Source organism: Camelus ferus, chromosome 19 (genome assembly GCF_009834535.1).
Source record: "Camelus ferus isolate YT-003-E chromosome 19, BCGSAC_Cfer_1.0, whole genome shotgun sequence".
Classification (NCBI taxonomy): Eukaryota; Metazoa; Chordata; class Mammalia; order Artiodactyla; family Camelidae; genus Camelus; species Camelus ferus.
In genome coordinates, this window is record NC_045714.1 from 39,678,029 (window position 1) to 39,699,075 (window position 21,047).

General features: G+C 49.9%; 2 protein-coding genes across 4 annotated transcripts; one reads left to right on the forward strand and one right to left on the reverse strand.

The window, feature by feature from the left end:
- Positions 1–5,041: 5,041 nt before the first annotated feature.
- On the reverse strand, positions 5,042–15,444 carry BLCAP (BLCAP apoptosis inducing factor). The gene is made up of 2 exons (XM_006188619.3): positions 15,294–15,444; positions 5,042–6,990 (listed from the first exon to the last, which is right to left on the reverse strand). Exon 2 carries the CDS (start codon positions 6,812–6,814, stop codon positions 6,551–6,553), a length of 264 nt encoding a protein of 87 aa, XP_006188681.1. The 5' UTR covers positions 6,815–6,990; positions 15,294–15,444; the 3' UTR covers positions 5,042–6,550.
- NNAT (neuronatin) lies at positions 8,797–11,201 on the forward strand. 3 transcript variants are annotated; one of them, XM_006188617.3, is made up of 3 exons: positions 8,797–8,973; positions 9,893–9,973; positions 10,201–11,201. In XM_006188617.3, the coding sequence occupies exons 1-3, from the start codon at positions 8,902–8,904 to the stop codon at positions 10,291–10,293; spliced, it is 246 nt and encodes an 81-aa protein (XP_006188679.1). In that variant the 5' UTR covers positions 8,797–8,901; the 3' UTR covers positions 10,294–11,201. The 3 variants fall into 3 exon arrangements, with proteins under 3 accessions (XP_006188679.1, XP_032318172.1, XP_006188680.1); XM_032462281.1 differs by having other exon boundaries at positions 8,798–8,973; positions 9,893–9,968; positions 10,201–11,195; XM_006188618.3 differs by lacking the exon at positions 9,893–9,973 and having other exon boundaries at positions 8,800–8,973.
- Positions 15,445–21,047: the final 5,603 nt, after the last annotated feature.

Below are 21,047 nucleotides of genomic sequence, written 5' to 3' on the forward strand. Positions count from 1 at the left end.
CTGCATCAACCTACCTGCATAGAATCTGGCAGGACATTTCACCATCAGCAGAAAAATCTCTCAGCCAGTTCCTGCCACGTTCATCTTCCAGGGGGCTGCAGCCATCACTGCAATTCCTCCATGCTCCAAGATGTGGACTTGACCCAGATCCTGGGGCTAATGCCCCTTGTCCATTTACTGCTCTAGGTACCAGGGCATCTGAGGGTGATGCTAGAGCTAGAAAGGAACTCAAAAATTATGTAGTCCAATTGCCTCCTTTTACAAATGGGGAAACTGAGGCCCAGTGAGGGGAGGTGACTCACAGCCCCCTGTTGCCACAGGAAGGATGCCAAGCTGTCAACCTTTTACGAGGCTCTTTTCATATACCTTTTGTGACATATAGTGTCTGTGATACTGGTGTGTAAAATATTAGTCTGGAGGCTGGAAAATATTGTTACTTCTGAGTTGCCAAGAGGAGACTTGGGGAACAAACTGAATTCCCTCACTTCTGAAAGACTGGTCCATTTAATTCCTTAGGGAGTCTAGAGACTGATTGAGCCATCTAGCCATCTAGTCATCCAACCACCCCTTGGCCAGCCAACCAGCAGGTTCTATGCCAGCCTTGGTCAGGCAGGTAGTGTGTCTCATCAAGGGACAAAGATCAAGCCCCCAGCCTCAAGGGTTGTGCAGGCCTTGATGGCCAAGCTAAAGAGCTGGGACCACAGGCAACAGCGAACCACTGAAAAGCTATGCTTGTCTTCTTTCCTCAGAGATCCTCCCAAGTCTACTTTGACTCTAAGCTAAGATTCTTGACAGTTCTGCACCCACAAGATGTAAAGTTTATTCTTCAATGCAAAAAATCCTTTGATGAAACCCTTGTTTAACATACTTTCGTTCAACCAGTATCTCTAAGACTGCAGTGACAAGGATAAAGTTCACTGATATTTCACAGAAAATGGCTTTGGAAACGTTAAAGACTTTCTGGTCCAGCCCTTCCTTGGTGTACAGACAGGAAAATGGGCCTGGAGAAGAGCGGGCAGAGGAGAGCAAGGCCACAGAGAAGTGGGTGGGGATCAGGCCCAGGGCCTCAGCTCTCTGCCCCTGCCCTAGAGGGTGGCCACTACCAGTGTAGGGTGGGGATTGGCAGAGTTCAGCTTTGGAAGAAGTGGTGAGGCGTCCAAGTGTAGACTCCACAAGCTGCCCAGGGAAAGAGGTGAGAGGCCAGAACAACTCAAGGGATTAGTCTTTGGAGAAGATTCAGGTTCAACCTGTATCTGACAGAGCACTCTCACAGCCCTGCACTGGTTCCCTCATGAGGAGGAGGCTGAACAGGCAGTTATTTCTCTCTAAGAGAAGAAAAATCTGTGGATAGCCCTGGGCAAGCTGGTGGCCAAGCAGGGATGCAAAGTTAGATTCTGGCCTCTCAGGAAAGAGCTATGTCTTGGTGCTCCTCTCCCTTTTAGGATACTGTCATTTTGGGGCAGGTGCTGACATACAGCCTCCCAAATGTTGTCTCTCCCTAACTCCACTCCAGCCCTGATGAAACAGCATTGTAATTATCTGCCTATGGGCCTGCCTCGGTGCCCTCCCTCCTGTCGAGCTGAGCTCCTCAAGAAGCGTAGTCTTCTTCTGCATCAGGTTCTCAGAGCTTTGGCACAGGGCCTGACAAAGGCTCTTAGCAGGAATGAGTGGGAGAGTTGGATGATTTGCCTGCATCCCTAAGAGGCCTGAGCCCCACAGGTCGGGGTGGGGGGTGGGGGCAGAAAAGAGAAGAAATAACCGAGTCAGGCTCCAGTGGATGTTAAGACCTCCATTTAACCGGTGAGGAAACTGAGGCTCAGGGAGGTATGGTTACAAAGTCAGGGGCACAGGGCCCTGAAACCTCACCTCTCCAGGCTCACTGGTCCTAAACTGTAACCCAAGTCCACCCCTACTCAGAGTCCCGACACTCCGAAGGGAGACCAAGGGCTTTTGCCTGAAGCCTTCAGCTGCTGCATAGCCAGCTGCTTCCCCTGCCTTGAGTCCACTTGATAAACAGTTTTTCTCAAGATATGAAATTCTCCCCCTCGAAGCCTGGCAGACCAAGCTCAGCCCCTCTTCTGGTTTTAGTCAGAATCGCCTTCCTTCACTTGCTGAGGACAGCACTGCTGGGTTCCTCCCTCTTTTCAGAGCGCTGACCCTTTCACCCATTATGGGGGATGAGGGCTGAGCTTCCCACTTGATGCCAGGAGGCTGGGTTCTGGCCCTGCCAGCTGACTGAACGCAAGTGACGACCCATCTCTGGCCCCATTTCCTGTATCTCTTCAACGAGAGCCAGCTTTCGTCCATCATCTTTCTCTGTCCTCCCTCCCTAACCCACTCCTTCTCCTGCCTTCCCCTCCTCACCACCATGGCTCCTCTGATCCACCTCTCCCACCTCCAAGGATCTCGACAAGACAATGGCCTTTGGCTTTCACAAAGCCCCGCTGCTTTCACTGCTCAAATGCTATCCTGCTCCCGCCTCGGAGAATTCCACCTTCAATTAAATGTTGTTCTGACTGGGGCACCCCCTGTTCTCATCAGATCCCTGTCTGTGATGCTTCCTGGAAGTGGAAACTGAAGATTTTTCACTCAGGACTGAGTTTAGGGGCCTGCCACCAACATGTCAACCTTAGACTCCCTCAATGTCTTCCAAGGCAGCCCTCTAAAGCAGCCGATACTGGTGGTCCTTCATTTTACTTTTAGCCCAGTCTCTTTATTAAAGCACAGATGCTTGATTAGATGGTGAGAAATAACATCTCATTTATTATTTCACTGCTCAAACATTTATAGTTGTCCTCAAGTCTCAGCCTGAACATCAATCCTCCCCAGCCTACACCAGATCCCCTCCTAGACTCCTCTTATGGCACCTGCCATAGTCCATAGTTATATCTATCTGTGGGATTATCTGCCCAGTGTCACCCCCTTTCTCATTAGCCTCAACGACTTCCTGACAGCAAAGACTGTCCACCTCACCTACCCTGCAGCCCCAAGGCCTAGTACTGCACAAGATTCTGACAAGTACCCTTGGATTAAATAACAATGCAAGCCCCTTAGGAAGGTGGAGGGAGCCCAGACAGTCTGCACTATAGCACTCAACAGAGGGCTGAGTGAAGTAATCTAGGCAAGTGGATCTCTAGGGAGAGGGAAGAAGCCCAGGAAGGCTTCCTGACAGAGGAATATCTGGGCAAACACGGCACAATGACTAAAGCATCAAGCACATGCAGGCTGTCCTGCAAGGGCACTGCGACCTTCCCAGACCTCAGTCACCTTCCTCAAGTGCATCCAGGAGGTCCCAAAGACCCCAGGAGAAAGGATTCCCAGTATATTAGGGCTAGGAAGACTGTGTTTGCTCCAAAGACATTTTAGCTATAAGGAAACTGAGGCCCAGAGCAGGACACAGACCAGTTGCTAAAGAAGCCCAGACCTAGGCCTCACAGGACCTTGTGTTACCAGGTACCACGTAAGCAACCTTTTCACACTAGGAGCCAGTGACCGGCAGAATTGCAGGGCATGGTTTTCTAAGGCCTGGTGCCCCGCAGAAAAGGTATCTATCTACTTCTCATTTTCCTGAAAGGCAGTTCAGGAAGAGGGGGCAGGGTGCTGCCGGTGCTGCCTTGGCAAGGTGGAAAGCAATGCTGGGCAGGCAGAATGCTGATTTGGCAGTCACCTTGGGAGGGGGTGGGCTGCAGGCTTCCTGCTGGAAAGGGATACAAATCTTTCAGAGGGAGGCCTGTTTGTGACTCTTTAGTGAGCTTGACCTATGACAGAAAGCTGCTTTCTGAGGGAGAGCAAAATAAGCAATAATCTTGGCTTCATTTATCATCCAGGTGCCTCCATGGGAGAGCATGGCCACAAAAGCCTTTTTTGTTTGTTTGTTTTTGGAATTTGCAGTTGTCTATTTTCTTAAGTCTTCCCACTAGGCTAGAACCAGGCACTCCTGGAGAGCCAGGCCTGCGTCTTGCCCCTGAAATCCCCAACAAGCCCAGTACAGGGGCTCAATGTTTGCAGAACAAACCATCATTTCCACATGCATGACTCCTCAGCTTGTTGAGGCTTTGCTGAACCACGAAATATATTCAGAAACCCAGAAAAAAGAATTCAGAAATAAAAACACAAAAGCACCAGACAGGAAAAATATCCAGCAGATACAATCAATAAAAGTTTGGTTCTCAGAAAATACCTTTAAAATGAACAAATCTTTGGCAAGTTTTGACCAAGAAAAGGGAAAGCACTGATAGGCAATGGTAGAAATGAAGAAAGGGATAAACTGACAATGGAGAGATTGAAAAGAGCAGGAGAAAACTACGCAAAACTTTACAGCAATAAATTAGCAATCTAGGTAAAACGGATGACTTTCTGTGAAATGACCATCACCCTTTCACCACTGTTATCTCAATAAACCCTCACAAACAGCCTTGTGCCTTGGGCAGGCAGTGCTCCTGTTCTGTTTTCTAAAAGGAAAAAAGATCGAGAGGTGGACAACCAGCACAGGGCCCTGACAAGCCCCCTGGCTTGGTCCCCAAGGTCACAGCCATGGGAGCACGTGTGCACCGACGGCACAGAACCGCGCACTCCCGAGCTTCCAGCCATCGCCCAAAGCCCCCTGCCTGGACGGACAGCTTTATTTATTTTTCCACTTGAAATGCCATAAGGGGTTTCACTTTATTTTTACTTCAAAAGCAGCACCATAAAAATCCTTGATGATTAGAGCTCCAGCTGTCTTAAGTTGTTTGTCAAGGGATCGGTTACTCAAATCTCCTACGGAGGGAAACAGTTTCAGGCGAGAAGCCATGGGAGCTGAGAAACACAAACGTCTCATCCCTGAAAACTTTCAGCCTCCCTCCTGTTCAACGCCTGGCCTGCCCCCTGCTCCCCCCCTCCCCAATCCCACCATCTGCTCTCCAGAGAGCAGATCAAATTTTTGGGCTAAGGTACTCTGGCGCCAAGGACTCAGCCCCTCCATGCTACCCCTTTGCCCCCCACCAACTTAGAAATCCAACACCACGACCCAAATGGACTGCAGCCACATAAAACCACAGAGTAAAGTTTATAAAGCTTTATTAAACATTTCAAACAGCTGTGCAACGAACACACCAGAAATAAAAGCTCCAGAATAGCAGTCCAAATGTTCCACAAGTGTGGCCTTGCGGTCCCATTCCCTAGATGGACTGCCTCCAGTTCTGCCCTCTGCCTGGCCCACCTCCCTCCCCCGCCCTGCAGGCGAGAGGAAGATGGATGGTTTAGACTGAAGGACAATCATGCTGATCCCCAGTGGGCAGGGGCCAGGAGACAGTCTCGTTCGCCAACACTTTTACTGAAGCGCAGAAAAAGAAAAAAAGCAAGTGACAGTCACAAAGTCTTCCTGTGTATTCTTCAGAATGTACAGTCTCTAAGTGCAGGACCGGAGAAGCTCCTGGCATGAGGATGATGGCCACTGCTCCCCTCTGTCTTGTCTGAACCACCTCGGAGTCCAGTGAGCTGGTCACTCTGCAATCCCCATGCTAAATAAAAACTGTAGCGGCACCTACTATATAGCTAGCTATTGCTACACCTCAACATCAGAACATGTTCGATAAAGCTTCTTTAAAAGGGATATACACATGTACTTCTACACGTACATATACACACACGCACGCACAGCACACCAAAAAATATCCAAACACCTATCGAGGGGATCATGGCTGTTATGAAATACACAAGAACTCTCCCATTCACTCAGCTGGGGACTGCTAGATCTACGTAAACACACCACACTTCAATCCTGCAGAGCATGCATGGGAGACAGAATGAGGCCCCCCACTCCTCTCGACGGCTGAGAGAGGCAGGAGGAAGGGCAAGGGAAGTGAAGCTGGGCTGCCAAGGAGGTGCCCAGGCCCCTAGGTGAAAGAGCAACACGTATCTGTTACTTCTTTCTTAAAAATGAAGTGAAGAAAATACTGAAGATTTGTAGACAGCGGTCAAGACACATTTCTGTCTAGCCTGCTGGCCAGGGAAGAAGGATGAAAAAGCGAGGCTCTCGGGCGTCAGCAATCTCTTTAAATTCGAGATAAGTGCAAAAATGAGCCCTGTCTTAGACAGGTGCTCCCCCAAAAAGGAAAGGGGTAGAAGTGAAGTTAACAGGAAGCCAGGAGAGGGGCAGAGGAGTCAGTAACTCTGACAAGGGAGGACCCCCTGACAGGGAGGGGTCACAGAGGCGACAATGAGACTGGCATATTATCTGCCCGGGTCATGCTGGGGCAGTTGACCAGGATGGGTGCAGACCCCTCGCAGGAATGAGGCAAGGGAGGTGGCCATCCTGCCAGCTGGGGGCCAAGGTGGGGACAGAACACACACAACCACAAGACCACCCACGACTACAGGACTCTACAATAAAAGCACCGGTCAGTGCCATTATTCACATTATAAGGATAAAACATCACAGGCCAAAAAGGCGTTGTCAGGAATGTGGCACCCGCGGGGCTGCGGGATTTGAAACTCCAATGCTTTATGACCTACGTCAATGCCTCCCCTCCCGTCTTCTGCTTCCTTGGAAAGCTAACTGGGCTGGCTGTTAGGTGCCCACAACGCCGGGGTCGTGCGCCGATTCTGGAAGCGGGGAATCGGAGCAGTGGTACAGGAAGCAGTTTCCCCAGCAGCTATAGCAGATGAGGAACAGGGCTGCCAGGAAAACCAAGGCACAAATTGTGCAAGGCTTCCGTTCCAGGAGGAAACTGAGCAGGTAGAAGCCCATGAACATGGAGTGGCTGAACCACAGGGCGGGGTTGAGGGGCTTGGGGATGAGGAGGACGGGCAGCAGCCACTGGAGGCAATACATGATCTCTGCCGGACAGGGCCTTCGCCAAGGCCACCGGGCACCGCTGCAGGAACCGACCTAATGGGAGCCAGCCGGCGCGGGCGGCTGCCCTCCGCTTTCTTCAACCCTCGCTCTCCAGGAGCTGAGCCGCTGTGCTCTCTGGCTGTCAGCCCGGGATCACCAAGGCAGCAGGGATCCTGAAGAGAAAAGTCAACACAACAGACAGACACAAAACAGACAGACAGACAGACAAAAAAAAAAAAAAAAAAAAACAGGAACAGAATGTATACTTATTTGGGAAAATGGATCATGGTTAACAACAGTAAATGTGAATGCCCTTTCCTCCCTGCCCACCCATGAAAGTCTACTCCTCTCCAAGTCACTCTTTCGGCAAGCTTCCTGGTGTCTCCCCTTCTTGGGGGCTGGGCCAGAAGGCTCTACGGCAGGTCCGGCACAGTGGACTGGCTTTGCCTGGGCCCTGCCCAGCAGAGATCATGTATCGCCTCCTGGGGCTGCGGCCCGTCCTCAAGGGGCCCAGACCTCACAATACCGCCCTGTGGTTGCCACCGGAAGGCCATGGGCTTCGTGCTGTGCTCCCGCGGAATAAGAAAAGGATTCTGTATCTAGTATCTCTTCACAGCAGGTGCTCAGTGGAGAGTTAAAGTAGTGAGCGGCGCGCTGCCGGCGGCAGGTCGCCGGCAAAGGATCCTCGCAAGCTCCGGGAAGCTGCCACGGCCGCACCACTGAGTATTTTAAGATGGCAGCCTGGGACAAGCTTGCCTTTTTCAAACAGTCTGTCGTCACTTTGCCAAAACCAGCCAACTTCTTCCAAAGTCAATGCAGAAAAAAAAATCACCCTGCTACTTCGTCCAAACTGACCTCTCTTGGTTCATTTACGCTCTCCATCTGCTACCGGCACTGTACCGAACTTGACCTCTGTGAGTTTTTAATCAAAATTAATTGTCTATCCACATAGGGGCAAATGCCAGTTGGCTTCTGTGCCAGGCATTTTGCTGAAGAGAAGTTCTCTCGAGCAGCGGGACACGGGTACGCCAAGGGCCGCGCTCGAAGACCGCGTTCCCGTCTTTCCGCCGGGCTTTGTATCCGAGCGGCGGCAGCCACGACCCTCTGGTGGCAGTAGCAAAACCCCGCTCCAAGCTCCAGATGCCCATTGCAACGGGTACCAAGAGCCTCGCTCGCTGAGAAAGGCCTGCTGGGGCCTGGGGGTAGGGGAGCACAGGTTGAAATGACCCGCCTAGCTGAAAACTATCTTCGTGCGCAAACCACCTCTTGGGAAGCTCGTTCCATCCTTTCCCCGCATATAAAGGCGCCAGTCCCTCCCGCATCCATCCCACAGGGTAGACACCCAGTGACTACCCTCTTTGCGCCTAGGGCTCAATGCCTGGCTACAAACGCCACCGCTGTACATCTAGCAGCCGTAAGAAGCGGGACGCGACGAACTGGGGAAAGGGTCCACGCTAAGGGATTCTCGCAAAGCAGAGGATGTGGACTTATAACATATTCAATATGTGAAGAAGGGTGCTGGGTGGGGGGCCTGTGAAGCCAAGGCTTCTAGAAGGGGAACCTGTTTTTGCTCCGTGGGGCAGATGATCCCTCTCTAAATTAGGTCTCCCTGGTTTTCCATCCATGCCCAAGGTGCGATCTGGCGCTACACCGGACACTGGGCTCGAATTCGCAGGCCCGGGCTCCGAGAGAGGGGTTCTGCTACCAAGAGGCGTGCATCCCTACTCTCACCCTATGCGCTAAACTCAGCGTTGCATTTCCCCACTATTTTACATTAAAATTCAAAAGCGGGCACAACGGAATCTTCTGGAAAGGGGCTAAGATGAACTCAGGAGGCGGGGGTCCGTGTGGAAAGAGCAGATGGATTATTTTTTTCCTCTCCTGACGAATAAGGAGCGCCCCCAGCCACCCCTCCTCACGGACCCCCACCAGAAAGCGCGCATGCGCACTTGGGTGGCGGGCGGATACTTAAGACGCGGCCACCGCGGCTGCGGCAGTGCGCCCAACAGCGGACTCCGAGAGACCAGCGGCCCTCGGAACCAGCAGCACTCGCTCTCAACCACCCACTCACCACTCTCGGAACCATGGCGGCAGTTGCGGCAGCCTCGGCGGAACTGCTCATCATCGGCTGGTACATTTTCCGTGTGCTGCTGCAGGTAAGTGTGCCCGGGTTCTAAGTGGGAGAGGGTCCTGATACGCACCCCCTGAGCCGGAAAGCCCACGTCGCGATTGCCGCATCCTGACTTGTCCTGATTGCCGCGATCCCTGCCCGCCTAAGTGCCGCGGCCGGCACCGCATGCCCCTGCTCGTCCCCTGCGCCCTCCTCCTCGCGTTAGACCCTTCCCAGTGCGCCCGCCCGGGAACAAAGAGTTCGGGCGCGGCGGGCGCCAGCCGCGGACGATCGCCGAGGCTCTTAGCGACCAACGTGGTAAGAAAATCCCGCTACACCCAGACTCGACCCCAGGAGGGAGGCGGGGCACTTCTATTTTGCAAAAAGCGACTTTACAGCTCACATAGCGAAATTTTTCCGCCTTAGAAAAACTGCGCACTGCGGTGAAATTTTCCTTTAAAAAATGTAGCACTTGCGGGGGTGGGACGAAAAATAAGTTAGGAAAAGGCACTTCTCAGAAAAAGAAAAACCCCAGCACTTCACAAAAAAGAATACAACAAATTAGAGAAAAAGTAATTCGCGGGAAAAAATGAAATTAGTGAAAATGCGCATTGCAGGAAAAATATATCAGACAAAAGCACTTGGCAGAAAAAAATGCGTTAGATAAAAAGCGCATTGCAGAAAAAATTAGACAAAGGAGCTAACAGAAATTACGAATCGATAAAAGCGCTTTTTAAAAAATTACAGGAAAAGGTTCTATTTTGCAGGAAAAACAGAAAAAGCGCTTCCGAAAAAGGATATTTCGTTTTATTAAAAAAAAAAAAATCAGGGGCAAAGCGTTTTGTGTAAAAAGAAATAAGAAAGCGCTTTGCCTATAAAATCATCTACCCTAAAAGCACCCCTTGCAGGAAGAATTCCCTGCTAAAAGGAATCCTTTGCCAAAGGAATCGCATATTTCCTTCAAGGTGTTCCTGGAATGCTGCATTTACTGGGTAGGATTCGCTTTTCGAAATCCTCCAGGGACACAGCCCATTGCGAGAAGTGAGGTATACCTAAGTTGTGGGTCCAATCAGCTTGCGGCCATGCAGCCTTCAGCACAGTTGGAAAAGCTCCAGCTGCCCTGACTCGTGGACAAGCTGCGCCCGCACCCGCCTCTCCTCATTGGACAGGCGGGCGGGGCAGGGGGCGGGGCGGGGGCGGGCACGGCAGCGCTGCAGACACACTGCGGGTGCCCGCCTCTAAGGGCAGGTCCCGGGTCTCTCTCTCGCCACAGGTGTTCAGGTACTCCCTGCAGAAGCTGGCGTACACTGTGTCGAGAACCGGGCGGCATGTGCTGGGAGAGCGCCGCCACCGGGCCCCCAACTGAGGCTCCAGCCCCCACCCCTGGGCGGCCGTGTCACCAGGTGCTCCTGTGAAATTCCACCAGCATGGGAGCCAATGCCGCACAGGAACGGGGGGTCCCCTCTGCCCTCTCGCCAGAGGAGCACTTGCCAAGGTCAGTGAGGGGCTGGTAGGCCCCCGGAGACGCAGCACCGACAATGACGACAATACCAGATCCCTTCCCCACCCCTTTGCACCCGTCCCACTGCGGGTGGCGTTGAGGGGGGGGATGGGGGAGCAGACCCCTGAGATCTGGCCACAGGCAATGCATTCTGATCTGGACCAAGTCGGGACAGCGCCATCCCAGCCCCGCAGTGAAGGCCATGCCAGCAGGCCCCACAACAGAGATCCAGACAACCACACCAGCCAGCAAAAATGGACATTCCAACATCACCAGCCGAAGCCCTGAATCTCGGTGCAGCATACAAGGCGACAACTGCGTGCCCGTGTGGCGGGACTGGAGGGCAAGGGTGAGGGAGGAGGGTTAAGAAGCTGAGTGGGGCCCTCTCACTGTCCCTTGCCTACAGCACGTGCATTCCAGCCTTTCTGCCTCTGCTCCCTCAATTCCTCTTTCCCCCTCACTCCCACCCAAAAGAAATGTCACTCAATTTGGACCTATTCAACAAGAAAATGAATCCCATCTTTACAAAAACACCTTCTCCGAGCCCCCAGCCCTTCACTGATCTTGCTTTCCCCAGGTCTCACGCAATTGTGGTCAATATTGTGGTAATCGCTAATTGTAATGATTGTATAAGTGTGCATTAGTTGTGTCTCCCCGGCTAGATTGTAAGCTCCTGGAGGACAGGGACCGCCTCTACAAAAAATAAAAAAAGTACCTCCCCCATCTCGCACAGTGTCCCAGGACCCTGCGGGGTGGTGGAGGCGCACCAAAAATTTTGTCTCCTGTGACTTCTTTTGCGGTTTCATCACAAACTTCTAAGACTGGGCTGATGCACCCATTTTGGGGTGAGCACAGTACTTGGGAGAGGGAGGAAAGAGGGGGAGGAAGAGGGGGAGTGGAAGGAAGGTGGGGAGGAAAGGAGGAGAGGTAGCAAAGTGGGAATATACTGAGACCATCTCAACCCTTTCCTGAGATAAAGGACCACACCACGTCCACCACCCAAAGAGAAAGGTGGACATCTTCACTTGTGGTCTCGGAATAAGGGACCACTTACCCCTCCCCAAAGAGGTGGGTACCTTCATTTTTCCTGGGATAAGAGGCAAATAATCAGTGGAGAAGGTGGGAGGAGGGGAGAGATGGGAGGAGAAGAAAGGTGGGAGGATAACCCAAAATGGGATACTAGGGACCAAGAGGGTGGTAAGGAATTCAGAACAAGAAGTCTTATCTCCAACCTGGATCCCCAAGGAAATGTGCACTGGGCAGGGTGGGCACTGGCTTGGACAATGAGCATGGGATAAAAAGTGTGTGGTACCTCCCCCGACCAGCTCATCCCTCCAGGCCCTATAACCTCTACCAGGACCAGTACAAGGGCATTCTGCCTGGCCCTGCTACTATCCAGGGTCTCCACCCCACCCTCTGGAACCTCTTTCCAGCTCACTCTCCCAACTACTGAGTTCTCTGCTTCTCCTAGCTTTGGCCTCCATATTCTTAAGGGTGCTTACCGGGTCCCTGGCCCCGGGCTCTCCCCTGCCATCATGCTAGGGTGGGCAGGTGGGCTGGCTGCTCTGCTCCCTACTTTTCTCTCCCCTCTCCTCCTCAGTGAGTCCAGGCTCCTCTTACATGGGATCAGCTGACTGCCTCACCAAATGTCCCTGCCGCCTGTTCAGCCTTGTCTCTGGCTTTATGTATCACTGTCACTACACACCTGTTCCCGGGTCAACATCCAGGGAGTGAGTTGGAGGGCCATAAATCTTTCTGCTATCTCCTCAAATCCCTTAGTCACAGCTGTCACAAACACTTCTGGAGCACAAAGTACCTTGACCCCTTGAGCCTGATGTTTCCCACCCCTAAGCCAGCCCGTAGCGTTTCTCAGCCCAACTACCAGCACCTTTGGGGCATCTATACCTTCAGTTCAATGTCAGAGAATTACGGCCGTGGAAGGTATTGGTTCTGGTATTGGCTTTGCCGTCAATCAGCCCAGGGAACCTGGTCAGGTCACTCTTATGCCCTTCCCTTCAGTTCCCTTCTGTAAAAGCACTGCTAAGATCCCAGTGAAACTGACATACTAGAAACATTCTGCCATCAAAGTGGCCATCAGGACTCAAACAGGACTGGGGTCAGGCTGTGCGATGAGACTCCATCTTCCTCAGGCTGGGTGCTTCCAGCCCCTACCACAGCCTGAAGGGCGGCGGTGGGAAGGCAGGTCTCCTCTTGCCCCAGGGTGACTCAGCAGCAGGCAATGCCCACACCTCCCTTCTGAAGTCCACATCCTGGCAGGCCTCAAGATGGAGTTTCCGTGGTTTTCCACACTAAACCCAGAGAGCCATGAACATATTTCAACATGTGTTCTCAATGAAGGTTGCCCCTCCCCTCAGAGCCTTCAAGGGGTATGCCCACAACCCCACTGCCCCAGATGCTCTAACCTCAGCCCAGTTATAAGGTAGCTGGGTTCGGGGAGACAGGCCACAGCAGCATGGAAGTGTCTGGCTGCTGTCAACACAGTTGGTCCCCCTTAGCCTCCAGTGCCCCACTTTAAAAGGTAGGAGGCTGTTGGCAGTCCCTGGGCTCTCCAGATGATCTTGGCAAAACCCAGGTGCGGGGCTTCCTCCATCCATCCATCAGCAGGGCTCTGAGTGTGGCATGGTGAGATGACAGACTTCCAGCCAAGGGCTGTCCTGGTGGGCTGCACCTGCATGGGTCACTTGAATGTGCAACATCCACTCCCCACTCTTGCCTCCATCCAAACCCTCATGTTATGGCAGGAAACAACCCACCAGAGAAGACAGAAGGAATGTATTCACTTTCCATTCCTATGCAATGCTTAGAAGTCTGGTCTAAACACACCTTGTTTATAAAATTTTTTTCCAGAAGCGATACCATTAAAATATTTTATTCTGACAGAGAGCAATTGGAGGAATTGAAAATGACTAGTTTTATTGCAAAGCCCTTAGTCCACAGGCCCCTCAAAGGCTCCCCTTCACCTAAATTGTCTCTACCATACCCATGAGACTTTGCTCCCACAAGGCCTAGGATAGAGCAGATAAGTTGTGAGAAGGTTGGAATGGCTCTGTGGGACTCTAGCAACAGGCGAGACTCTTGGCACCAATGCCCCCAAAAGATGTTAGTTTCTTAGCCTAACCAGTTGAGGTTAAACCCTGGGTTGGGGGTTAGGTACCATGTCAGAGATGTGACACTGTTACCTCTACCTGTGGAATATTTGGATTGTGACTGAAGGACAAGTTTCTGGAGCTTAAGCTGCAGGACAGCAATAGCTTATTACATGTGGGATGGATGAGGGAGCAAGTTTGCCGTGAGCCATTTGTTAGACATCTATTTTCAAACTTGTATCTACTCAGGAGCTAGTACCCTAAAGCGAGATTCTGAATTTACAGTTAGTTTTATCCCCAGAGATTTAAACATGCACACACACACAAAACGTTAGTCTAACAACAGTCTCTTTTTCCCTGGTGACCTGTGATTTCCTCTATATGTCCCAGAGACATGCATGTCACCATCTTCCCTGGTTATGATCTTGCTCACCCTCCCCTACTCCCCTTCTCCCTCCCACAAGGCCCATTCCCCAGCAGGATCCAGATTCCTGAGCATTCTCCGAATGGGAATTCAGAGGGGCAGGCAACACATGGTCCTTGGTATATCACACAGTGACAGGCTTGAAATGGAATGCATGTTTCAAAGATAAGAGAACAACAACAAAAAAGACAGCCAAACCCAGACTTTCAGATTCTGCTTCGAAACAACATATTACAGATAAAAGGTTAAACTGTTTTTAGCAGCAATTCTAACAAGACCAATTTCAGATATGGAATTGATCTGGTCACTGGAAAGCAACCAGGGCTCCACAATCTTTCAGCAGCTTTTCTTGACATTAATTACTCTGACAAATAAATAAACAAGACCTAACACCTGGCATTTGCATTAGCACTTAAGTTGGAACTTTTTTTTTTTTTTTTTTTTTTGGTCCTGGCTTTGGTGTTGCCGTCCAGAAGGTTGAGGGAATGGTTGTATCATGTCAGGCAGGGCACACAGAAGCTGTCCCCAACACACCAGTTCCCTGAAAGGGATAAAACACGATCCAAACCTATAAACAGAAAGACCATTTCTTTCCTAGGACAGACCCCAATCTGACCCAACATTTAGCGTTTAAAAGAGACACGGAAGCCTGGAAGGAAATTCAAGGGTTGGAAGAGGGAAAGTAAAATCAAGTGTCTCCCATCCCCCATTCTTCTTTCCAGGCCATTAGTGTGCCAGGCATTCCATTCCTTCAGCTGCCCTTGAGGGCCACTCCCCACGTATATTGGAGGAAAGGGAACGGGTATTCAGACTCGATGTAAAATTAGAAAGAAGCTCCGACCCAAAGCAGAGCGTCAACCTATCATCCCAGACAGCAAGGAGGGGCGAGAGACCCTTTTCTCTCCCCAGGTCCCTCCTGATTTATTTTAAAAAAAAGCAACTTAAGTGGTGAGGATAGAGTGACAGCCTTCTCGGAAGCTGGGCCCCTGCCATGGGTCCCGGGGCCGAAGAGGTGGTGGCACCCTCCAGCCCCGCACTCCCCAGCTCTGCCTGCCCCATCCTGGGGGCAGACAGGCGAGCGCTGACCTTGGAGGCCAGAAAGAGAACTCATGAGTCCGGTGACCCGCCCTAGGGCCGGGAAGGGACCCCCAAGGCCCAGGCTGGGGCCAAACGACAATCACGTGACACCGGACAGGGGCGGCCCCCAGGGTGCGCGGAAGGAAAACCCCAGAGAGGGACAGACGACGCCTAAGGTGACCCCAAAGGGACAACATGGCGGCGCGGCCACATTGAGGGCCTCTCATCCCGCCCCCAGGAGGCCGACGCCACGGTACCTGTGAGCCCTGCCATGGCGCCGCCGACACCACCGTCGCCTTCGCTGCCGCAGCCTGCTTCCACCTCAGCTCGCCACAGACGCCGCAGGAAGCCAGGGAGACGCCCCCTTGGTCTTCTAGTCCAGCCGGCCGAGGACCCCTACTAGGATCGGGCTGCCTACGGCAGACGCCTGACCACACGACCTAACGTGGGGCCGCTGTCGCCCGATACTCCCCTAACATTTGCCACAGAAGACCATTTTAAGACATTCTGCGACCGTGTGAAGAACTCTGAGGCCTCTGAAGTCTCAAGCCTGAAGAATTCTTGATCAGGCACAACTTGGGCAGCCCCGAATTACGCCCCACCCCCCACCTTGGTCCCTTTATGCATATGCAGCAGATTGTGAGCTTTACACTTTGAGAGCGGAGGGGGCGTACCCTAGTCTCTGTAGGTGAGCGTCAGTCCGTTCTCCGTGACCCTTGTTGGTGACCCGTGTACTCTGGGAAAATCTTTTCGTGGCTCAAAGTCTGCCTCCTCCCTGGCCCCTTCACTAAGGGGCCAAAGGTCAGGAGTGGAAATATTCCGACTCAGAACTGAAGATCTGACTTGGATCTTCCCCTTGCCCTGCACTTTGGGCGAGCCACTTGCCCACCCTGACTTAGCTTCCCCAAGTCTGATGAACTTGAAAGCAACAGGGGGTTGTTTTGGGGATTAAATGAATCAGTATATCCGTTTATTAGCTAGTTAAGCACATTCCTTGAGCGCTTACGTTTGTCATGTGTTTAAGTGCAGTGCTAAAGGCAAGAGGATAGAATGGAGGGTGATATGCACTGTTCAAGGCACTGCCAGCCTACTGGGGGACAGTGGGGGAGGGGTAGGAAAACAATTATCAAATAATACTCTTAATAATTTTAATCAAATCAATATATAATTATGGATGACGGGCAGTGCTGTGGGGGGAGGTGAACAGTGTATGAAAAATTAATGGAGTCCTAATGTAGGGTGAAGGGTGAGGGTGGACTCTCCTTGGAAGCTGGCATTTAGGCTGAGAAACCGAAGGACAATTAGGAGTTGTCCTGCGCAACAGTGAGAGGGAGAATGTTCTAAGCAGAAAGAACCACTTGTCCTGGATGTGGGAGGCCGGAAGGAACAGGTCAGGGTGAGAAATGAACAAGTAGTGAGACAGTACTACCTAATGATTTTGGATTTTATCTGAAGAGTAATAAGAAGCCATTTCTTCAGGGGAATGATACCAGATTTCGGTTTCTGAAAGGCCATCCTGGCTGCATGGCTTGGAAAGCACTTTCGAGTGGCTATGGGGAGCCAGGTTAGAAGGCTGTTGGAGGTCTTCAGGTGCAAAGTGATGGTGGCCCTGACAGGGTGGTGGCTTGGGGAGGTGGGGAAGTAAAGGATGTAAAATGGAATGTGGGTGGTGCTGAGGCATCGGCAATGACACCTAGGTCTTTGCCTTGAGTATGAAGGAATGAAGAAGCCCTTGACTAAAGTGGTAAAGCCTGAAGAAGGCTCAGACTGAGGGAGAAGATCAAGAGTTTGGCTTTGAGAAGGTAAGTTTGAAAAGCCTGGAAAACGTCTGGGAGAAGATGATCAATAGGCAGTTTTATATGTTGTAAATATCCAGTTACAACCAACTGGTCGTGGCCTCTCACTATTTTGCTGCTTCTGGGTTGAGGGATCAGTGCACTCATTCCAGGCTCACTCAATATTCAACCCTGGAAGAAAAGAGAAGTCTCATAGTGGAAACTTTCATTTAGACAAGAGAAAAGTTAAGTGTTGACAAGGATGTGGAGCAACTGAAATTCTTGCACACTGCTGGTGACAGAGTAAATTGGTACAAACTCTTCAGAAAACTGGCAGTTTCTACCAAATGTAAACATAATCCTATGCTATGACCTAAAATTTCCACTCTTAGCTTTTTATTCCAAGAGAAATGAGTGCCCATGTCTACAAATAGGCTGGTACAAGAATTTTCATAGCAGATTTATTCATAGCTCAAAGTGGATATGACCCAATGTTCATCAACAGGAGAATGGAGAAACAAATTATGATGTGTTCATCCAATGGAATACTGTGTTTTACATATAAAAGTACAAAACAATGACACGTGACACCATGGATTCTATTCACACATGGTATGTGGACTAAAAGAGTCTAGACACCAAAACAGTACATATTGCATGATTCCATTCATGTAAAGTTCAAGGGCAGGAGGTGCATACATTTTGGCACTGCTTAATTGCCATTAATCTATGGTTATAGAAATCAGAATAGTAGTTACCTGTGTTGGAGGGAGAGTAGAGATGAGAGAAGAGCACAAGGGGCTTTTCTGGAGTGCTGGAAAAAGGCTAGATCTTTATATGGTGGTGATTACATGGGTAAATATTCATCAAACTATACCTTAAGATTAGGGTACTTTAGATACTTTATGTAAGTTATACCCCAAGAAAAATAAAATATAGTAGAAGAGGTCCTTCCCATCCATGGCATGTGATGTGTGCTGCTGAGTAAGAACCAAGGCGCGTTCTGAAAGGACTCCACCTTCCAGAAAACTTCATGCCAGGTCTGGGCATTGACGAAGCAGTGGCCAACCCTCTCCCCCTTAGGGCCCCAGAAAACAGGGGAGGGTGAGGCAGGGCCTGTTACTCACAGGGAGCTGGCTCCTGTCCAGCTGGCTCCTTTCCTCTGTACCCACAAGACTTCTCCACCCTCCCAGCTCAGTTCCAGGTGGTAGGAATGACACCAAAGCTGGGCTCTGACTTGAGAGACGTGGAAGGGCTTTCTGCCCTAAAATTTCGCTCAACAGACTTCAGCTTCCTGCCAAGGCTTCTCCAACTTACTGCCTCCACAAGACACCTGAACTTCCCCGTGACTCCTGTTCTATCCTGCTCCACACTCCCCACATCTTATCTATCCACCCCTTCAGAATCCCTCTTCAGGCCTTTTCTGTCCCCACTGCCAAAGCCTTGGTCCAGGCCACCATCCTCTCTCTCCTGGACCCTGTACCAGCCTCCTCACTGGTCTCCCTGCCCCTCCCCCAGCCCCATCTCACCCAGAACCAGCATCCTCCACACAGCAGCCAGGATGATCTTTCAAAAATGACCCTCACTCTTCCTCTTGAGAGCATGTCCCCTCTCCCCTGTCTTTACGGTCAATAGCCCCTCCAGTTGCCAAAGCCCCAGATCCAATGCCATCTCCTCCATGAAGCCTTTGCATTCATTCAGCAAACATTTATGGAGAACCTAAAATGTGCCAGGCACTGTGGTAGGCATGGAGGATAGAGAGTGAATAAGACAAATGCTGTCTATAGACAATCTGGGGAGACGGGCAGTGAAGCAAAGCCAGTGTGTATGCACTTCCTGTGTCTGTTAACTCTCACTAGGCTATGAGCTCCTTGAGGGCAGGGTTCATTTTGGGGTCATTTCTTGACCTCGGAGCCCAGAATAGGGCCTGGAAGGGAGGAGGAGGTAGTAACTGTTGAATGAATGAATGAGTGTGAGTGAATGAATGAATGAATGAATGAAAAGCCAGGCTAAGCTTCTCCCTTTCTCATTTTCCTCCAAGTCTCCGATTTAGCTGGTAGCTAGGTCCATGGAATTCAGTTGGAACTGGATGGCAAATTTGGAGCTAAATGATAACAAATTGGCAAAATCTTATGTTATAGAACAATGTTTTGTGAAACCACAATACCTCCTTTCCTATATCATCACCAGAAAAATTATGTTTTTTGGAAATCCACGTTATTTCCTTGTCAAGACTTAGATGCAGGAAATTTAACTGCAATAGAACAATAGTTATTTGTTAAACCACCAAAGAAGCTATGTGATATTAAAAGATTTAAAATGTAATAAGAAACAAACCAATGAATAAAACAAAACAGAAACAGACCCACAGATATAGAGAACAAACTAGTGTTTACCAGTGGGGAGAAGGAAGAGGGGAGCAAGGTAGGGGTAGGGGATTAAGAGATAGAAACTTCTAGGTACGAAATAAATAAGCAAGAGGATATCTTGTACAGCACAGGGAAATATAGCCATCATTTTGTAATACATTTAAGGGGAATATAATCTATAAAAATGTTGAATCACTATGTTGTACACCTGAAACTAATATAATACTGTAAATCAACTATACTCCGATTTTTTAAAATGTAGTAAGAAACATTATTATCAAACTGACCAAAGAAGTAAATTCTGGGATAGTACAGATTATGCCGGAATGCCAGGGTTTTAATCCCACTCTGCATTTACTAGCTGTGTGTCCCTGAGAAAATTACTTAACCTTCCCTGTGCCTCACTTTTCCCATGTGTATAATGAGAATCTACCCCATATGTTTGTTTCTGGGAATTCAATAAGTTTGCATTTTAGAGTGCTTATAATAGCACCTGTCACATAATTAGCACTCAGAGCTAGCTATTAGTGCAAATGCATAAATCAGGCTATCCCAGGGGCTGGGTGTGCTGTGGAAACCCTGGTGCAGAGGGCTCCTCCCAACCATGAGCCATAAGATTGCCATCCTTGAGGAAGCAGGACAAGTGGGTTCAAATCTCGGACCTGCTTTCATGACCTGGAGAGATCCCTGCCTACTCTGTCTTCAGTTTCTCTAAGGTCCTTTTGTTCCCGACGTCTTAGGGTTTCTGCATTTGGGAGGCTGGTGCTGTTGTTTTAATCAAGTCTGTGGCAACACCTAGTGGTAATACTGGGACATGTCTGACATTCTTATTAAAATGTCTTCAACTTATGATATGAACAATAATGGTATATTAAGTTCTTCCTATGCTAGACACTGAGTGTTACATAAACTGTCTTAGTTAATTTTCAATGTAATTCTATAAGGAATAGATTGATGTTATCCTTATTTTACAGAAGAAGAAAGTAAGATTCAGGAAAATGAAGTCAGTTGCCTATACAGCTATAGGTGACAGAGCTGGATTTGAATCTAGGCCACGTGGACCTGAAGTCTGCATTTGTAACCCCTCTATGTCAGGCCCCTGGGTGAATACTGGGAAAACATGAAAAAATCATATCCTTGCCTGAATACAGAACATAAATATAATTGATAACTGTTTTAAGGAGAATAAATGCAGACGTTTAAAAGGGAGAAAGGGTGCAGACTGTGGCCAAAAATTCCCACCTAAAATACAAAATGTATATTCTTTTGATGGAAAGCAGTGACATTTCAGCTATTTTAAGTAAAAAGGAATGGTCAGCAGAATCTTGGGGCTTACAGAATTGAGAGGCAATTGAAGAAGATACACAGCTCCCTTCCTGCCCCAGGGCCTTTGCACATGCCATTCCCTCTGCTGGAATACCTCACCTCCCTTTCTTCACCTGGCTGACTCAAACTCATTCTTCAGGTCTTGATTTTATTGTTACTTCCTCAGATGCTCTCTTTGGTGTTCCGGATGATGTCAGGTAGCCTTGTGAGATGCTGTCCCAAAAGCAAGTGCTTCTCCTTTGTGGCCCTTATATAACTGTGACTAAATAATTATTCATTGGGTTAGTATCAGTCTTTCCAAGCAGACTGTGAGCTCCGTTTCGGCAAGAACTGTCTGTCTTGATCCCTGTTGTACTTCCAGAACCTAGGACGGGGGTGATAGATGAGGTTTTGCTTCAGGGACAAACCAATCAAAAACCTCAGTAGCTGATAACCTCACATGCTTATTTCTCATTTATGCTTCATGTCCACTGTGGCTCAGCTGTGGCTCTGCTCTTTATTGTTTCACCCTGGGACCTAGTCGGATGGAGAAGCCTCAGTC

What these genes read in the sequence shown, in the direction of transcription:
- BLCAP (XM_006188619.3), bottom strand. Translation starts at nt 6,814, where the DNA reads ATGTATTGCCTCCAGTGGCTGCTGCCCGTCCTCCTCATCCCCAAGCCC.
- NNAT (XM_032462281.1), top strand. Translation starts at nt 8,902, where the DNA reads ATGGCGGCAGTTGCGGCAGCCTCGGCGGAACTGCTCATCATCGGCTGG. An exon ending in TTTTCCGTGTGCTGCTGCAG is followed by an intron (nt 8,974 to 9,892) that starts GTAAGTGTGCCC and finishes ATTTCCTTCAAG; the next exon opens with GTGTTCCTGGAATGCTGCAT. An exon ending in GACACAGCCCATTGCGAGAA is followed by an intron (nt 9,969 to 10,200) that starts GTGAGGTATACC and finishes CTCTCGCCACAG; the next exon opens with GTGTTCAGGTACTCCCTGCA.